At 42.5% G+C, this 19,800-nt stretch overlaps 1 protein-coding gene across 2 annotated transcripts in view; it reads right to left on the bottom strand.

Moving 5' to 3' along the window:
• CAMK1D (calcium/calmodulin dependent protein kinase ID) overlaps window positions 1-19,800 on the bottom strand; it is a 300,742-nt gene that overhangs the window by 104,437 nt on the left and 176,505 nt on the right. For both annotated transcript variants that reach the window (XM_084811563.1, XM_084811564.1), the window contains exon 3: window positions 11,030-11,104. In XM_084811563.1, the coding sequence (XP_084667689.1) occupies window positions 11,030-11,104 (75 nt within the window). The remainder of the gene's footprint in view (window positions 1-11,029; window positions 11,105-19,800) is intronic.

Genomic DNA, 19,800 nt, shown 5'->3' with positions numbered 1-19,800 from the left:
AGGCTCAGTTCCACCTTGGTAAGAAGCCACCTCTAATGCTGTTGCAGGTCTGCTGGCTCCTACTTTATCTAATTTCACCATCGTTATCTGGGACAATCTTGTGACTTTCAGAATTAAGGCAGTTGAAAAGATATCTCTCAACTTGCTAGTTTCGAATCTAGCATTTAGATTTAATTAGATTTGAATCTACAAGAGATTCGAATTAGCGCCTCACTCTCTGACTTTCTACCCTATCAGGCAGGATTTGGCCTGTGCTGGGCCATTTCAGAGGCTAAGGCCTTGCAAACGTTGTTCAAGTGTTAGCACCAATACTGTTTAGACTCCACAGAGTATGCAGTATACTGAGAAACATGTGTATATAGACATACCAACAGCCTCACCCCATCTACATTTCTATTTCCCTCTGCTTTCCTACCCACTCAGCCAACTTACAGCCTTGTTACAAACAGCTCGTTTTCAAGCACTATGTTTGTTCAGTAAAGAGCTTTAAAAAGCTGTCTTGGGTGCATGCAGGAATTTATATCTACAGTTCCTTTTTTCTTCAGGAATGTAATGGACTGTGTTACTACAATATACAATAAAGAATTCCCAAGTTGGTTTGTTTATTTCTAAAGCCTGTTCTATGTCATCTGCTCAATATATTTTAAAGTGCCTCCCAAAAGTTCAAGGGCAGAAAATCTTGCCTTTTTATAGTTAGATAATAAAATGCCAACGTGAGTCAAACACTTTAAAATAGCAAACCTAGCTGTAAAAGCTAGTGATGGGGGGGGGGGAGAAACCCCCGTAATCATCGTCACAATTAACAGTGTCTGGCATACAACTTCAGAAGCCAGAAGGCGGCATGACAAAAGGCTGTTTGTCAGAATGGTAACTTTGCAACAAGCAGCATCAGTCAAAGACGTCTTAAAGACTATTTCTCTCAGACACCACAGGGAGATGCAGATAAGAAGGGATGAGCATGTCAGCAATGTTCTTTCTTTAAATCTTCAGCGATACCTCAGCCATATCTGCTGTCTTCCTCTTTCAATTTCCCTCTGGCTTGCACTATCACTCGTTACATTTTATAATGAAGTCACAGCATGCTACCACATCACTCTGCAGCCACGTGGAGAGCAGTTCTGGGCCTTACAACAGGACACAGGGCAGCTGCCCCAAATGGCCACCCAATCTCTAGTTCTCTCCCTCTTTCCCTGTAAGGTCTAGTGAAATTCACCACAAGAATTTCATCACACTGATCGTTTCACCACCCCACCCCACCCCACTGGTCGTTGCTAGCGGGGACGGGGAAACTCACTACACGGCGGCATCACATTATGCAGTGAGTTTTACAAGAAGTCATGGGGGAGAAAGGGGAAACTGGAAAAGGGTCAGCCATTTTCAGTAGCATTCCATATGTGCCATAACGTAGTTTTACCCTCAGGCTGTATCAGGTTGAAAAGAAGGGGCAGATTTTGGGGTTCAGTTTAGGGGACTGGAATGGAAGGGGATTTCTCTATTCCAATATCAGGAACAGCAATACTAAAAAATTATTTATTTATTTATTTATTTATTTACATTAGTTTATTTATTTAACAGTAGCCACCTTTAAAATCTAATTTTATGGCACTTCCTGTGCGAAATAAAACTTTTTATTTATTATCGCAGTAACCTTTCTAACAATATTATAAGATAGCTCAGTACTATCTGAGCTGAGACGCTCTGGCCACATTTGCACATCACTTTGAGCCATGGTGGCTTAATAAGCTAGTTGCTTATTTTTTGAAATAGTCCACGATGCCCCGCCACATAACCAGGCTAATAAGCTACTGTGCATAGCTTATTAAGCTATTGGGTTTGTTCTGACCCAGCCCTCAGAACCTGTCTCGCCGCAGTCCTCCTGCCTGACCAGTGGCGCTGTTTCACCCATCCATTACATCACAGCAGGGGCTACAAGGAGTGAAATCCTGGTGTGCACAAAAAAGGGGGTGGCACAAATACACCATTGGAAGTTTGCAGGATTGGGATCAAAGTTCACACATAGCCTCTCCTAGTTGGAAGGCACTTGATGCACCATCAAAACCCTGCGCAATTACCCCAGAGGAGGGAAAATCCTGGGTGCACCAAAAAGGGAGCGGGAGCTATAACTCCTTGGCAGTTTGCTGGAATGGGGCAAAATTGCACAGGTGAGGTGCCCTCATGGGGAGCCTCCAGATGCTGTAGTGGATAATTGCGGAACTGCACTTCATGGAAAAGCGAGCAGTTCTTTCCCTATTCTCCTGTTTTTCTCTATTTCCCAAGTTGTGCAGTTTCAAAGTAGTGATCGGGGAAGCCTGTCATTATGTAATTTTGCTGTAGTGGGGTAGTGCAAGGCTGTCATTGTACTAGGGGAAAGTTGTCATTTTGCAACTGTAATACAGAATCGGGGAAGGCTGTGCTTGTTTAGCTGCAGTTGTCCCTGGACTGCTTGTCAGATCTCAGAAAAAGAGCTCTGCAGGCTGGGGCGGAGTGGCCTTGGAGGTTTTGGCTGCTCTTGCCAGCTGACTCTATAGGCAATTGGAATACACCACGGTGAACGCCAGACAACACGATAACCTATGGCGGGTTAAACAACCCTTACTGCAGACCATGGGTTATCAGAATGGGTTATTTCAGCCAAATAAACCATCGTGGATTAAAACATTCTCAACAGATGACATGATAACCAGCAATGGCTTAAATAAGCCATTGCATCTTATTTAACCAATCGTGGGTTATCATGACATCTGAACCCAGTCTTTGGCCTGTACAAGGCTACCTGGTAAGTTTATTGCCAAGGTAAGACTTGAACAGAGATTTCCTGGTTAATAAGTCACATTCTTGGCACCACCCCGCACCAGCATTCAATCTTGCCCACTCTTTCTGGATTCAGCAGATGAGATCTGGAATTCTTTTCCCAGCCTTTTCAGTTATGTTCTGCATATCTGAAAACAGTTCAGCCCCTTCAGCTCCTATGATGAGGAGAAAAAAAGGGCCACTATAGGGCGGATGATGGGGTCACGACCACCCCAACTGTATAAGAAGACTAGGAAACTGCCTGCGGTGGCACAATTAACAGGGTGTTAACAATGCCAGCTGTCTGTAGAAATTGAGAATCCCAGAATCCTCTCTTTGCATGGGGACAACCTTGACCCCCTCTGCCCAAAGGGAGCAAGGGTCACAGGGAGGGGACATTTTGGAATGAGGGTAATGGGGTTGAACTCCTCCTATGTGTGGTAATGAAATATGCTGAAATTTCCCACAGTATCTCATCATGCCATATTCCAGTAATCTATAGATGTTTCACTGGAACGTGCCAAAAGGATTCTATGGCTTGACATGGAACAACCGATTGGTTCAAAACCGGGAAAGGAGTACGACAAGGCTGTATATTGTTACCCTGCTTATTTAATTTATATGCAGAGTACATCATGAGAAACGCCTCATGATGTACTCTTGGATGAATCACAAGTTGGAATTAAGATTGCTGGGAGAATTATCAACAACGTCAGATATGCAGACGATACCACCCTAATGGCAGAAAGCAAAGAGGATCTAAAGAGCCTCTTGTTGAGGGTGAAAGGGGAGAGTGGAAAAGCTGGTTTGAAACTCAACATTAAAAAAACGAAGATCATGGCATCTGGCCCCATCACTTCCTGCCATATAGAAGGGGAAGAAATGGAAGCAGTGACAGATGTTATTTTCTTGGGTTCCAAGATCACTGCAGACTGTGACTATAGCCATGAAATTAAAAGACGCTTGCTCCTTGGGAGGAAAGCTATGGCAAATGTAGACAGCATAGTCAGAAGCTGAGACATCACCTTGCCGACAAAGGTTCGTATAATCAAAGCTATGGTTTTCCCAGTAGCAATGTATGGCTGTGAGAGCTGGACTATAAGGAAGGCTGAGCGCCGAAGAATCGATGCTTTCGAACTGTGGTGCTGGAGAAGACTCTTACGAGTCCCCTGGACTGCAAGGAGGTCAAATCAGTCCATCCTAAAGGAAATCAACCCTGACTGCTCATTGGAAGGACAGACACTGAAGCTGAAGCTCAAATATATTGGCCACCTAATGCTAAGAGAAAAGTCACTGGAAAAGACCATGATGCTGGGAAAGACTGAAGGGAAAAGGAGAAGGGGATGGCAGAGGATGAGATGGCTAGACAGCATCACCGATGCAATGAATATGGACTTGAGCACACTCCGGGAGAGAGCGGAGGACAGGAAGGCCTGGCGTGCTATGGTCCATGGGGTCACGAAGAGTCGGACACGACTGAACGACTGAACAACGACAACAAATGCAGTACATACAATTACTCCATACAATTAACTCCTCTGGTTTCAATGGCTGTCTCACACATGGTATCACTAAAGCTCAATTTGGTCAGTATGCCATTAAAGAGTAATGTACTACAGTATTTGTCTACTTCTCCGCTAATGTTTTTTAAACACACCAAGGCTCTGATTTCCGTTAACAAGAATAGGCTGGAAGCAGGTCTCCATGTTCCTCAGAGTCTTTCCACATAATGTGCACAGGCCAACTGGAGCTTTTCAACACAAAGATGCAACCAGTCCTGGTGATCTGTGAAGTATACCTGTATGATACAGTCCTTCAAGTAAACTGGTCCCAAGCTGTAAAGGTCTTTAAAAGGTCAAGACCAGCACTCTGAATGGAGGTTGGAAATTAACTGGGAGTAGGTGAAGCTCCATCATGATGTGATCATAGGGCAGTATCCAGCACAACGCTACCGCTAATGTAAAATATGCTGCACTATCATGATCTATCTCTAGTGCAACACCAATAGTGCTTGCTAGCATGAGGAATTTTCCATGGAAACCTGTTGCGCCAGCAAGCACTCTTGGCATTGCACTAGAGACAGATCATGCTAGTGCGATGTTATTTACATTAGTGGTAGTGTCGCGCTGGATACAGCCCATTAGCAATCTTGCCACTCTCTTGGGGCTGCCTTTGAAGAGAACTGTCTTCAAAGGCAGCTCCATGTACAACCATTTGTAGTGCTGCTGAAACATATTTTATATGGTTAAGACTAGGGATGGATGGACCCACCCCCGTTTGGTTTCAGTGGGTGCCCGCTGAAGCGCTGCTCCCACTTGAGCCCCCCGGACCCTTGCTCGAGCCCCCATGAGCTCGCCAAGCAGCCCACACTCATCATGGATCCCATCCGTGAGCACCCGCCATTTTCCCGAGCTTGTTTTTATGAAACAAAGGACTTTAAAATATGCGCAAATTAGGGCTGGGAAAAGTTGATCTATGCAATATTAGAGGCGTAAGTGGGCCATTTATGCCTCTAATATTGGGGAGATCAGCTTTTCCCGGCCCTAATTTGCGCATATTTAAAAGTAGATTTTAAAGACCTCCTTTTTTCGTAAAAACAAGCTCGGAAATTAGTGGGTGCTTGCAGACAGATCCAGGTGAGTGTGGGGAACATCCAGGAGGGCGGGAATGGGGGTGCGCAAGGCCAGAGGCTCGGCGGATGTGCTCCAGGGCGTGGGGGAGCCCGACAGATTCTTGGACCCAGTCAGGTGCCCACATCATCCCTAGTTAAGACAAATATATTGTAGTGCTATTTTAATGGTTAGTTTCCTCCTTTTCCCTTCTGTGTTGTGCCTTTTGTTTAGATCAGGGGTAGGCAACCTGATGCCATCCAGACATTTTCACCTACACCTCCCATAAGCCCCAGTCAGCATGGCCAATGATCAGGAATTATGGGAGTTGTAGTCTAAAACATCTGGAAGGCACCAGGTTGCCTACCCCTGTTTTAGATGGTAAGCCTGAGGGCTTGGATTCTTGTTTTTATTTATCTGTAAGCCACTTTGGCTGAGGAGCAGGGTAAAATTCTTTAAAATTACATATTGTCTAAACTGTAGAAATGATTTGTACAGGTGTTAGCCAGTTTGGGGGCTCCCCACATGCCAAACTGCAAGATAAAAATGGAACAAACAAATGAAAAAGAAAGAAGGCAAAGTATGTTTCATTAAAAACAACAACACCTGACTCCATTTTCATATTGTCAGATCACCTGGACCCTAAGTTGCAGGACAGGTGTGCACTCCTTCTTGACCCTCCCTTTCCCCTTCCCCCTCCCAGCCCAGTGTAGTAGTGTGTAGGTCCACTGGCCACAATCCAATACATACTTAGGTATGCTTAAACCCACTGAAACCAATAGGCTTAAGTGCATGTCACTCTGCAATGGACTGTGGCCTTTGGAGTCTATGAGACTATTCCCAGAGTCCATGGCTTTGTGACCTGCAGAGTGTAATTTGCACAGAGACCAAGAAAATAAATTACTGCTCCTAAGCAAATCCTATAAATGAGGCAAAACAATTATTTTTGGTGGAACGCTGCTTTCTTCCTCCCAATCTGTAAACTACTTGACAAAATGGAGAGCTCAGAGGAAGGAACAAACCCTTCAAGTATTCTGTCATTTGTCTCCATTCTCAGCAGGTAGCCTGTTGCTTTGTTCTTAGTATTATTACACAGTGTCAACATTAGGAACACAGCAGTGGCTTTCTTAGCTTAAAAGACATCATTTGCATTCACAGGGGAAGCAAATACAGGATTTTAATAGAGCTGGGAAAACACAAACCTAAATGTTCCACAGCGCTTTTGCTGGGATATGTTTTCATTATGTGGTCTGAGTAATTTGCTAACGTAAACCTCACAGTGAGTTACAGTTGAGAGCTGCTATCCACATACTTCTGAAAAACAAGCAACAACCTAGTTTTAACCTTCAAAAGTTGCTCTCTTGGGAGTATCCCTTTTAATTATTTGAACATGAAAAAATGCTGTAATAACATGATTTTAAAAAAACACAAAAAACCCACCACATTTCGGTGAAATTATAAGAAGAAATTTGCTTCCATATCTTGTTGCTATTGTCAGCATTACACCACATTTTAAAAAAATATCTGATACGATGTTATCTGTTTTGTGAAGGAAACGTGGAACTCTGTGGGATCGTCTCCCCCAAGAGTATCCGGAAAATAACCCAATTTGCTTCTGGCCATAGCTCGTTGTTTGCATGCAGAAACCCTAGGTTCGGTCCCCAGTATCTCCTGTCCAGTTAAAGAACCTCAGGCTGGGAAAGACCTCTGTAGGGCTAGCAGCAGGTTTGAGTGGGCCCTTGGCATAATACTGCTGATGCACCCGCCACCGAACCAAGTACAGGGCTCCCCCAAGCCAATCCCCCTACCCGGAACAACCCCTGCTGCCACTGCTGCCAACACCCGCCACTACTTAGTCCCCCCGGTGGGACAACTGCTGGGCCTTCAATCCCCTCCTCCAGACACGCTTACTCAGTGTGGTACAGTGCAGACACTGTTGGGAGGTGAGTGGCCACCCAGGTCGAATGAGTGCTAGGTGGCTGCCATGTTACAACTCCACCATTTATTGCCCAGCTGGCTCCAGCGCCTGCCTGAGTACGGTAGATGTTGACTCTGGGCCTGAACTTTTGTCTGGAGGACTAGGAGTCAGACTTCAGAGGCGGGCAACAAAGATGATCAGGGGAAACAAAGCCCTATGAAGAGAGACTGAAAGAACTGGGCATGTTTAGCCTTGAGAAGAGGAGACTGAGGGGCGATAACACTCTTCAAGGACTTGAAAGGTTGTCACAGAGAGGAAGGCCAGGATCTCTTCTCCATCATCCCAGAGTGCAGGACACAGAATAATGGGCTCAAGTGACAGGAAGCCAGATTCCAGCTGAACATCAGGAAAAACTTCCTGACTGTGAGAGCAATATGACAATGGAACCAATGACCTAGGGAGGTAGTGGGCTCTCCCACACTGGAGGCATTCAAGATGAGGCTGGACAGCCATCTGTCAGGGATGCTCTGACTTGGATTCCTGCATTGAGCAGGGGGTTGGACTCGATGGCCTTGTAGGCCCCTTCCAACCCTACTATTCTATGATTCTAGGCAGTACTGGCCTAAATGGGCCAAAGTTGCTTCATATGGTTGTACACGCACACAACATCCACCTATCTTTGGATTTGCCGGTTTGGGGATCAGAGTCTTCATTTACAACTGGGATGTTTAGCAATATCAGATCGTAATACTCCAATACCCTTCAATAAGGTAGGCAAACACGCAGACCACTTGGCTATCACATCTAAGAGCAATAACTGAACCAAGCTAGGATATAAATCTATTTGCACAAATGTGTCCAGTTTAGAGAGCACGTTTCCCCTACATTTGAGTGGCTACAACTCCTTTTTGGTCATAAGGATGCTTACACAGCAGGCAGAAACGGTAGTGGGAAGCCAGCTTAACTCAGAATTTCAATGATTCTTGTTTATGATAGATCCATTCCTGGATACCAGCCAGGGTTCCAGAAACGTATGAGCTATTAGGAGTGATTTGGAAGCGGCATTAGTTCAGTGGCAGAGCATATGTTTTGCAGTGACTCTCATTTTCAACCCCAATCATCTTTAATTAAACAATTTTAGGCAGCAGGACACAGGGAAAGATCTCTGGCTGATACTTCAGAGACTTGCTGCCAGTCAGACTACTCAGTACTGGGCTAAATGGACCAATGATCTGATTCAGTATAAGGCAGCTACATAGTATGCATGGATGGAGCATGAACCATTAAAACTCTCTAGTCTGTGTTGGCCTTTGCAATTCTCAAACCCCAGTATCTTTTCAAAGGCTTCCAATACTTAGGAATACCATTGGTGGCAGCTCTGTCACAATTGCTGCTGGCTGCGTACAATGCACACTAAGGTTTCCTCATGTGATAATAGGTGTTTATTTGGTCAAAGGGGCATCACTGACTTCAGAGGATGGTGATTTGCTAGACCCCAATCAGCATGAGAGCATTCTTGAATTCCACACCTCCTATCTCTTTTAGGTTAAAGGGGCCCACTGAGAGTGACTTGCCTAAGCCCACCCCTTTCCAACCTGCTGGAGGTGGCAATACAAGAAGAGGCCGTGACTTCTCTTGTGTAGGAGAAACTATGTGAACCAAACCCATCTACCAGTGAGAATGGAGAAGAATTTTCACATTTTTCAGTTCACATTTTGATAGAATTTACCAAATTCACAGTTCCTGAATCAATATGTGAACCAAAATCCAACTGTCTTTTGGTATTTGCACTTCTCTGGATTTTGTGATGCAGTTCTCTAACACATAAAACATAGCCAAAAAAGCATTATGGGTTGTATTTAATGTGTATATTGGGAAAAATGTGTACAAAAAAGCATATAAAATATCTGTGCAGACTTAAAAATGAATACATTGTAAACCAATATGGAAATGTGATGGAATGAACTGAAGGCTGGAAAAATGAGGAACTGAGAGAAACCAAAACTGACAGATTTGCCCATCCCTATCAACCAGGAAATAACCCTGTCTAAAAAGTAGAACTGTATTATATGGCCTTTAAATTGAATTGCAGGCACATAGCTAAAAAGAAGTTATATTTAAATATAAGTGAAAAATTCTACGTTTGCTTTGCACAGTGGGAAATGACAAAATTTGCAAGCTACAAGTAAGCAAAGAAAATGTAGCAGCAAATTGGGCAGTGAAGGAATAAAATAGGTACCTAAGCTCTAACATCTTCCGACTTTTGTATCAACAGGTCATCGTTTCCAAGGAAACAAGAAATTACCCATGAACATTTCATCCTCATCTGAATCGAGGAAATGGTGCATGTTTAATTGATTACAGTTATTAGGTTAATAGCGGCATTTCCTAAACCCAGAACTTTTGAAGAGGTTTTGGAGCACAGGCTATGTTTCAATCCCAACAGTTTCTTAGCTTCAGGTATGTGAAAGACATATTCTATATGTATGTCATTTAACTTTTTACTACTATTTGATTATTTTTAAATGCATGATCTACCTTTCTGCCAAAAAATGAAAGAAGACATTCAATGGGGTATTAGCAATATTTAAAAACATTAATATGCAATAGACAAATGGGCGAAATCTTAGTAAAAACATCAAGAATATATAATTAAAATGTAGCAGATGGTTTTTTTAAAGTTTAAAAATCCACAACCTAAACTAATAGCTAGACTACACATAAGCTTTTGCAACTGGATGAAAATGGTTAACAGAGAAGGAGCTTGGTGGACCTTTAAGGGAAGGGAGTTCCAAAACTTTGGAGATGCTACTTAGAAGGCCCCACTAAGATCGGGAGAGCTTCGGCTATTGGGTGGTATAGAAATGAAATAAATAAATAAATAAATAAATAAATAGCTCCAGAGATGGCACAGGAAACAAGATCTCTCCTACTATTCTTAAAGCTAAGGAAGATTCATATAATAGAAGAGATTTGACCATGGTTTAGTGAATTTAATATTATTTGCCCCAGCCGAAGATATTATCTTGGGGATATGGTGATTTCCCAAACTGTATTGTATGATACATTTATACATGAGACACCATGAGATTTCAGCATTTTGGTAACACCTGCACCATTTGAACATTGGTCCTGTGGTTTCAATCAAAGCTATGGTTTTCCCAGTAGTAATGTATGGCTGTGAGAGCTGGACTATAAGGAAGGCTGAGCGCCGAAGAATTGATGCTTTCGAACTGTGGTGCTGGAGAAGACTCTTACGAGTGCCCTGGACTGCAAGGAGGTCAAATCAGTCCATCCTAAAGGAAATCAACCCTGAGTGCTCATTGGAAGGACAGATAATGAAGCTGAAGCTCCAATATTTTGGCCACCTAATGCGAAGAGAAAACTCCCTGGAAAAGACCCTGATGCTGGGAAAGACTGAAGGCAAAAGGAGAAGGGGACGGCAGAGGATGAGATGGCTAGATAGCATCACGGATGCAATGAATATGAACTTGAGCACGCTCCGGGAGAGAGCGCAGGACAGGAAGGCCTGGCGTGCTATGGTCCATGGGGTCACGAAGAGTCGGACACGACTGAACGACTGAACAACAACAACCTGTGGTTTCATATCCTTGGGACTGACTGGCACTCTCCTCCTATTTTCATGTGGTTAACGGATATAACAAAATGTACCAACAATTTGGCAGAATGATTAGTTATAAGGAATACTTACAGTTGCATGACCAGATACAAGTGGTTTGGACTCTCATAGATGTCTTCCAGTGCAACAATATTTTCATGCTTGATCCTGAAGAGTATATAAACAGTAATAGCCCAAGGTAAGTTAAGTATCTGATGGAAATCCATTCATACAATAAGAACAAAACCCAGGATTACATAAACCATCAAGGGTCTTTACAATCTCAGGATAAGTCAATACAAAGAAAGTCAATGACCCAATTCGCATGTCAAGACAATTCCTGGGTTGTTTAACCCAGGAATGGGCAGGGGCAACATGGTAGTGAGTGAATGTGCTGCCTCCCATGCGCACATCACTTCTGCTTTCAGTCAACTGAAATCAACAACCCAGGAACACACCATTCCTGGAGTGTTATCATGACATCTGAATCTGGAACTCTGCATTGTTTAGGGTTTAAACAACCCAGAGTTTAACCCAACAACAGACTATGAACCTGTTCAGATGTAGCAGTCGTGTCTGGAGGCAATTTGTGGGTTAATTAATTGCGGGGACAAGGCAAGAACAAGCCATGCAATAACTTGGGGCTGTTTAACCCATGAATAACCCCAAGTGCCCAGGTTCAGATGTAGAAGAAATAACTTATGAATGCCGCAGGTGCGAAAACCAGGTGCGAAGCCTAGTTCTGCTAACACTTCTAGCTATGTTGAGGTAAAGTGCATTTCACATCTTTGGACATATGCCTATCTACACGTCACTTTATACACATGAACTAGACATTTCCTGCGAAGTAGCAGTGTGTGTGGAGAAAATTAAGCAGTTTGTTTAAAAAGTCATTTAAATGAACTAGCACATGTTCTAATTTTCTTAATGCACCAATTACATTTTAAATAAATTTAACAGCTGGAACAAACACTCTAGGTCACCACTAGCACAAAACTACAAGCCTCAGAGTTCTTGCTGGTTAGTTGATGTGTTTTTAAAAGAGGCACGCCACAAACTGCCACCTAATTAGCTCATCAAAGGCAAATCCTCTCTGGGGTTTTTGCTTAAGCCATTCCAAACAATTTCCAGTTGCACAATTAATTTGCATTAGCCCCAAAGTGAGGAACTATTTAGCTGCGAGGAACAGAATATTAATTAAGACAAGGTGGAAATATCGCCTAAGAGAGGAAGAGATGCTGTACAACAAACTGTAAAAGTTAACATGTGTAAATTCCACAGTAAATAGGCAAAATTAGATAATAGGTTATTCCTAAACTTTGTTAGGTTGAGCTGAACACTAACTAAGGTTTCAGGATAGGATGACCTGGGCAGTTTGTGGAAATCACCCTCATTCTATGCTTGGTGGTAAGCATGCAAACAGAAAGGAAGAATGGCATAATATGCCCAAAGCATGGTTCTTCAGATGTTGTCCTTTAGATATGCCCATAGCATTCTTTAAGTCCCATGGGAGGAGTACCACAGTCCCCCAGCAACGAATGCATGGACACACGTTGTCTCCCTCAGGATATCCTCTTCTCCCATAGGTTGCACTAGGTTTCTAGCTCATAATCTTTAGATTGTATCCATTATTTACTCTACTTTTACTCTGTGATGATCTTACATGACACAAGACATTTGTCATGTTAAATAATCTGAGTTGTAACCGGAGGAATGGTATTAACAATTTTGGAGACCTGGCTCACTTTTGGTGGAAGCAGGTATTCTCTGAAGACGTTTACATTTATTAAATTTATATATCGCTTCCCACAACCAAAAGAAACCCCAAAGCAATTTACAAACCAAAATTGAAAAAATACAGGGAATACAAAGAATACTAGAATACAAATTTATTAAAAATATCCATCACAAAGATCACCTAAAACCACTTCCAATCCAGCATAGGAATGAATATCAAAAGTAATCACTATGGTTGGACCCTTAAAATTATCCAAATGCCCAGGAAAAGAGAAACTGCTTTACCTGGCAGTGGCACTAAAAGGATGACAGAGTTGGCACCAGGTGAGCTTCCCTGGGAGAGCATTCCAACACTGAGGGGCTACCACAGAAAAGGTTCGTTCTCTCATTGCCACCCTCCAAACATTTCTTGGAGAGGGCCCAGAGAGAAGGGCCTCAGATGCTGATTTCAGGGTTCAGGCAGGATCATGCAGGAAAAGGCATTCTTTGAGGTACTGGAGTCTCAAATAGTGCAAGGTTTATAAGCCAAGACTAGCACTTTGATTTCAGCTTGGAAACAAACCGGCAGCCAGTGCAGGCAGGCCAGAATTGGAGTTCTATGTTCAGAACTTCTAGTTCCGGTCAAGAGTCTGGCTGCTGCATTCTGCAATCTCCGAACCATCATCAAAGGCAGCCCAGCATTGCATTCATCTAACTTAGAGGTTACCAAAGCATAGACCACAGTAGCCAGGCTATCTCCATCTAGATAGGGTTGCAGGTGGGCCTCCAGCTGAAGCTGGTAGAAGGCACTCTGAGCCATGGAGGCCCCCTGTGCATCCAGTGACAATGATAGATCCAAGGAACAGGTACCAAAGCTGTGTACCTCTTCCTTCAGGGTCGGTGTGATCCCATCTAGAAATGACTGTATGCCACCACTCCAGTCTGGGGAACCACCTATTAACAACGTCTCTGTCTTATCTGGATTGAGCTTCAGTTTGCTGGCCCTCATCTAGTCCATTACAGAGGCCAGGCACCAGTTCAGCACATCTAACACTACACCTACTTGCGATGTAAAAGAGAAATAGAGCTGTATGTCATCAATGTACTGATGACACACTCCAAAACTCAATATGACCCTGATCAGTGGCTTCATGGAGATACTAAACAGTGTGGAGGATAAGACTGAATCCTGTGTAACCCCCCACTGAAGGGCGGTGAACAATACCTGCCAAGAACCGCCTTCTTGAGTGGAACTACTGCAAAGCAGTGCCCCCCACGACCAACTCAGAGACCCACTCCAGAAGGATACCATGATTGATGGTAACGGAAAGCTGCTGAAAGAAAGATCAAGGGATATCGGCAGGGATACACTCCCCCCATCTCTCTCCCAGCAAAGGTCATCATACAGGGTAACCAAAGTGGTCACAGACCAGAGTTCTGGTCTGAGGATGGATCCAGAAAAATCCATTTCATGCAAGTGTGTCTAGAGCTGGTCAGTGACTACCCACTCAAGAACTTTGCCCATGAAGGGGACATTTGCAACTGGCCTACAATTATTCAGACTTCTGAATAATAAATATAATTATTCAGACTTCTGGGTCCAGGGAGGATTTCTTAAGAGGTCTTACCATCACCTCTTTCAGGCAGCCTGGGCCACTCTCTCCCTCAGGGAGGTGTTCATCACCTCCCTAGCCCAACCAGCCATCCCTTCCCTACTAGATTTTACCAGACATGGAAAGCAAAGGTCAAGAATGCAAATGATCACCTGAAGCTGTTCAAATACTTTGTCCACATCCTCAAGCTATACTAACAGAAACTCATCTACTAAAAATGGACCAACATTGCTCTGGACACCGCTTGAAATTGATCTGCTACTAGAGTCAAGGTCCTGGCAGTTGCAAGTGATTTTATCCTCAAAATACAGATGTATGTTTCAAAGACGAATTAATGGTGGCCTGCTTGAGATCTAGATTTTGTCAATTAGATTGGGCGGCAGGGGGGTGGGTGGGGAGAGATAAGATGGGAAATTAATTATTTCCTGACTATCAGTAAAAGATTTTTCCAGCTACTGGACAAAATTAAAAAGCATAGTGCTGGAAGTTTCTCATATTTTATGCATCCAAGTCTCACATGTAATTCAACACATAGTGACTCATTTTTTCCTAACTGTTGCATATCATTACTTTAAGGTATTTAGAATGAAAGGTAGTTATTAAAGAGGGCCTAAAATAAGTGAGACCATTACATGCAGCAGCACTGGAACGGGTATGCATAGGGTCCTTTGATAAAATCATTATTTTTATTTGATATGCAAGAAATCTTGCTGTAAATGATGAATGAATCTTAAGTTCATGAATAACAATGGATTCTCTATGCACCAGGCCTTTAATGAAACAGGACAGACTGGCAGACTTGGATACACAAGATGTTAATTCATCAATAGAATACAAAGACATGTTAACTCTGTGGTGGCCCCCACTCTGTGGAACTCCCTCCCTAGGGAACTCCGCCATGCCCCCTCTTTAATGAGCTTCCGTCATGCATTAAAAACGTGGTTGTTCAGGCAGGCATTTGGGGTGGGTTAGGGTATTTTAGAAAATGTTTTTATTGTAGAATTTTATTGTTTTAAACTGTTTTATTGTACGTTGTACATTGCCCAGAGTGGGCAATTAATAAATTTAATAATAAATAAACAAACAAACAAACAAACAAACTCTAACTTGCTAGGGCCGTTTTGCAAGGTTAAGGACGAGATAAAAGGGTGACAAATATTTCAGCCCTTTGCTATTCTGAAAACAAGGGTGCCAATCAGAATCACTAAAGCGGATGATTTTAGCAACTAGAAATGATAAAATTAGTGGCATTGTGAATTTGAAAATTAGGCTCTTGGTTTCAAAACCAGCTACAGTCAGTTAAAGCACACTGTCTCACCATTAAATAGGAAAAATGTGTATGATCAAGGTGGAGATAAGTGCTTTTAAAGTCTCATTGGTTTCAGTAAGAGTTATACATGGGCTTAATTATTTCCCACTGAATCAGTGGAACTTAAAAGTGGTTAACAATGGCTAGATCATGTCCTCAATTACAGGTGTTTGAATTTTACAATTCTGTACCATATATGCATATATGGAACCTGGTGTCAAATCTGAATTCCTGGGTAGTATTTTTAAAGCAAATTTCAGGCTCTCATGGTTATGGAAATAAATATGTAATTGTAATAACTTACAAGTAGTATATTCAAGAGGTGTTTGTGCTCTGACAGTGAGACCTCTGTATCTTTCATGGTTATGAGAGTCTCCTTCAAGGCCTCGTCATGCTCTTCTACTATTGTACATCATGTACCTATACATGTTATCATGACACACGGTCTTTGAACAAACATATTTGACCAAAGCAAAAATTTTAAATTCATAACAAACCATGCTAATTGAGAAACACTGTGCAACATAATCACATTCTCATAATTTCAATTTTTAAAATATATATAGTTTGGGTCCCCTCCTTTGTGCATTGCACACACAGCCTCTGTACTTGTGGTACATGATAGATTTTCTTCGGTAAAGTATTCACTCAACAAAAAACTGACTTCAGACCCATTTACATATTGCAACTGCATATTTATTAGACTGGTGGCCAATGCCAATATATTTGGAAGCTGAGCCTATGAACTCCGACAAATATAAATACAAAATTATATGTCCGTACTAATTGCCTTGGAAGTTATTGGTTTCTATTGCCTATTCTACATATAAATGTGAGCAATCAGGGAGGGAAAGAATGATAAATTTAAATTTTTTTTTTTTTGGTAGGGAGAGGGAGATTATCTATATTTATTGTTATTCATTTTTTGTCTCCTGTATTCTGTTTTTAAAAAGCATGTTCGTGCTTGTTTGTATCAAAAACAGAACCTATTTAAAGCCTCTTTCTAGAGTTTTTTTCTAATAGAAAACTGCTCTAGTATGAAGCAGACTACATCACCATTACTATGACAACCTGCTGAAAACACTAAAATAATGCATTAATCTATTTAAAATGCTTAACAAAATGCATATCAACCTGATTCTCTTAATGTCTGTCAAGAGATACTAAATTGTAGACATTATCCTTGTCCTCAATCTCATATTTTATTTTCTACATGGGCAGAAGATGAGCAGGAAGTGTTGCAAGTCTAATGTGCTACGATTTCACACTCGATTTTACAGGGATGTAGATGACAAGGAAAGATGCAAGGTAAAGAGGAATCCTATCGGAGTGGAAATTAATGACCAGAAGATATAGGCTGCTACTTTGGGTATGGCCAAAGGCTTGGACCTGCCAGGTGGGATTTTGTTTTTGTTTACTTTAAGCAGCAGGTGCCTTTGCCCTCTCACAAAGTGCTTTTGAAAAACTCTCATTTTCAAAAGTGGTTTGCCATGTGGGATGGAGAGGGTTACCGTTTGCGAAGAAGAAGCCCAAACCCTCCTTTGGTGCACAGAATAACTGTGCAATTCTTTGAATCCTGTTCAGTGTTAACAGTGCTATCCAGTGTAACGTTCATGAGCGGTAATTTCACAAAGCAAATTTTAAACATCTGGGATTCGAGGTTGTAAAAATAGTTTTTAACATTCACGAGGAGAAACTCAGGAGCTTTGAACTGAAAATCTAGGCTTCATCTACCAGATTCAACAAATGCCATAAATTTGCCTGCAATTTCTTCAGGCATTGGGCAGAAATCCATGGGGCGCTTACACCCCTGCCAATTCCCTGCTGCTCCACAAACTCACTTCTGCAAGAGGTGGGTCCTGCCAATTTGGTGCAAGCAGGACCCACCACTTACGCAAGGGAGATTTAGAGCTTCCTAAAGGAAGCCCGGAAACGAGCAGAAATGCTCCTTTCTGGAAGGAGACAGGTCAGTGGACCTCGCATAAGAGAGCTCCGCCGACTTGCCTCCTTCCAGAAAGGAGTGTTTCTATTAATTCCCAGTTGCCCTTGAAGTGCTAAACCGACGTTGCACAAGCATCGGGGGCCGCTTGCACAATGGAACTGGCAGGGCAGAAGGGAATCGGGAGGGGTGTAAGCACCCCGTTGGATTCTGCTCATTACGTCCACATTTGAAAATGTGTGGAAATAATTTTAAGAGTGGTAAATAATGAAAGAATGGCATTCAATAAATGTGAGACCCCTGGAAAATTCACAGTCATTTGGTCCCCCTTCTCACAAGCATTTGAAACAAGATGTATATTGTTGAAAGGTGGAGATGAGCACGGGTTGAAGATGGAATTCCACACATTATGCTTATCAGCTTAGGCTGATATACCAACTACACCCTTATCCAGACAGAGATAGCCTAGCTACAATAATCCATGCTCTGATAACCTCTCATTTGGATTACTGCAATGTGTTATACATGGGGCTAGTTTGAAAAGTTCAGCTGGTCTGAAACAGGGCAGCGAGGTTGTTAATAGGGACTGGTCAACGATATCACGTAACACCAGTACTTTTCCAGCTGCACTGGCTGGCTGCTAGTCCATGTCCGGGCCTGATTCAAAGTGCTGATATTAACATTCAGAGCCCTAAACGGCTTGGGACCAGGTTATTTGAAGAATCACCTCCTCTCATATTACCTGTCCAAACCCTAAGATCATCTTGAGGGGTCCTTCTCTGGGAGCCCCTGCCAAAGGAAGTGAGGCGGGTGGCCTCCAGGAAGAGGGCCTTTTCTGCTGTGGCACCCTGGCTGTGGAATGAGAGGTTCACTGGGCACCTACATTCTACTCCTTTCGGTGCCAGCTGAAGACCTTTTTATTTTCCCAGCACTCTTTTAGCTCTGCTGTTTTAATTCTGCATTGAGGCTAGGTTTTATTCTGGTTGCACTTTTATACTGTAGTTTTAAGTGTTCATATTTTATATTGTTTTACGCTGTACTTTGTGTTTTTAATTTCTGTGCACTTCCCAGAGAGCTTCAGCTACTGGGTACTATAGAAATAAATAAATAATCATAGGTATAATGTTTTCCTCTTCTTTTCTTTATATACTATAAATATAGCATAGAAAGCTATGAGAGGGGAAAGGCTTAAGGGGACTGGAGGAGAGGGGAGGGGAATGAAAAATGTTAACATTGTATGTTTTAAGAAAAGCAATACAACAATAATAATTTTAAAATGCAGACTAAATTTTGTTATCCACAATAAATCTAAGACCAGCTTGAAATGAAGTCATTCACCTATGTTCAAATATAGGGGGTGTTAACCAAGTTCTGACCAAGTTTTTAAATGTAATCTTTCATTTCAAAAAAGCTATACCATATCATAGCTAATTAAATCATATGTCTCTGGTCTGGAGAGAGACTGAGAAATAGCACTATGCCAATCAGGCATACGATTAATACAAATGCACTTCAGCTGTATTACTTTAATTAAAAATGAACCCCAAACACTGTGATTTACAGATTTAACACAATTTGGGGAGGTTCTTGATTTGGAGCCATCATTTTGTTAGACATATATAAATACACATCTAAACAGATAATGAGACTCTTTAGATCTGACAGCATTTAATGTATTGACATGAGCTGTTTAAATACATGGAGGGAGCAATCCTATGGCCACTAGACATTATCTAGGCTTTGAACACAGTTCCCAGAAACTGTGCACCCCTCCCAGTCCCCTCATAGCCGGCGCAGTTCTCTCTGCACTGGCTACATCGCCATGCTCAGAAATGGAGTGCGAAGACAGGGAAAAGGGGGTGGGGTCCCAGGGGCAGGGAGGAGGAGAAGCCACGTTACACAGGTCCGTATGCGCCATGCGGCCTCCTTCCTTCCTTCCTTCCTCCCTCCCTCCCTTCCCCATTCCCTGAAACTGCAGCTAGACGGCCAAAATCAGCAGTCTAGCCAAAGATACAGGGAGGAAGGAGGCCGCCCTGCATTGGATACTCGGCAGTGTCCGGCTTCAGAGGCTGCCGACTACCTTAATAGGCTTGCACCCTTACCTAATCTAATTGTGACTCGGCACATTTTCATTCGCTTGCCATGTTTTTTGGGGGAGGCATTTTTGTTTTTCCAACTTTGGCTGTGCCTTTCTGTTCCCTGCATGAGTTGGGTTTTGTTAAATATTCTCCATCACTTTTATAGCAGAAGGCTGTTTTCTGCTGCCTGACAGAAGCTCTTATTTTGT

The sequence above is a fragment of the Heloderma suspectum genome, chromosome 7 (genome assembly GCF_057233095.1).
Source record: "Heloderma suspectum isolate Gila_16-S chromosome 7, 16-S_ref, whole genome shotgun sequence".
NCBI classification, from domain to species: Eukaryota; Metazoa; Chordata; class Lepidosauria; order Squamata; family Helodermatidae; genus Heloderma; species Heloderma suspectum.
This window is presented reverse-complemented; position numbering and strand designations above follow the sequence as displayed.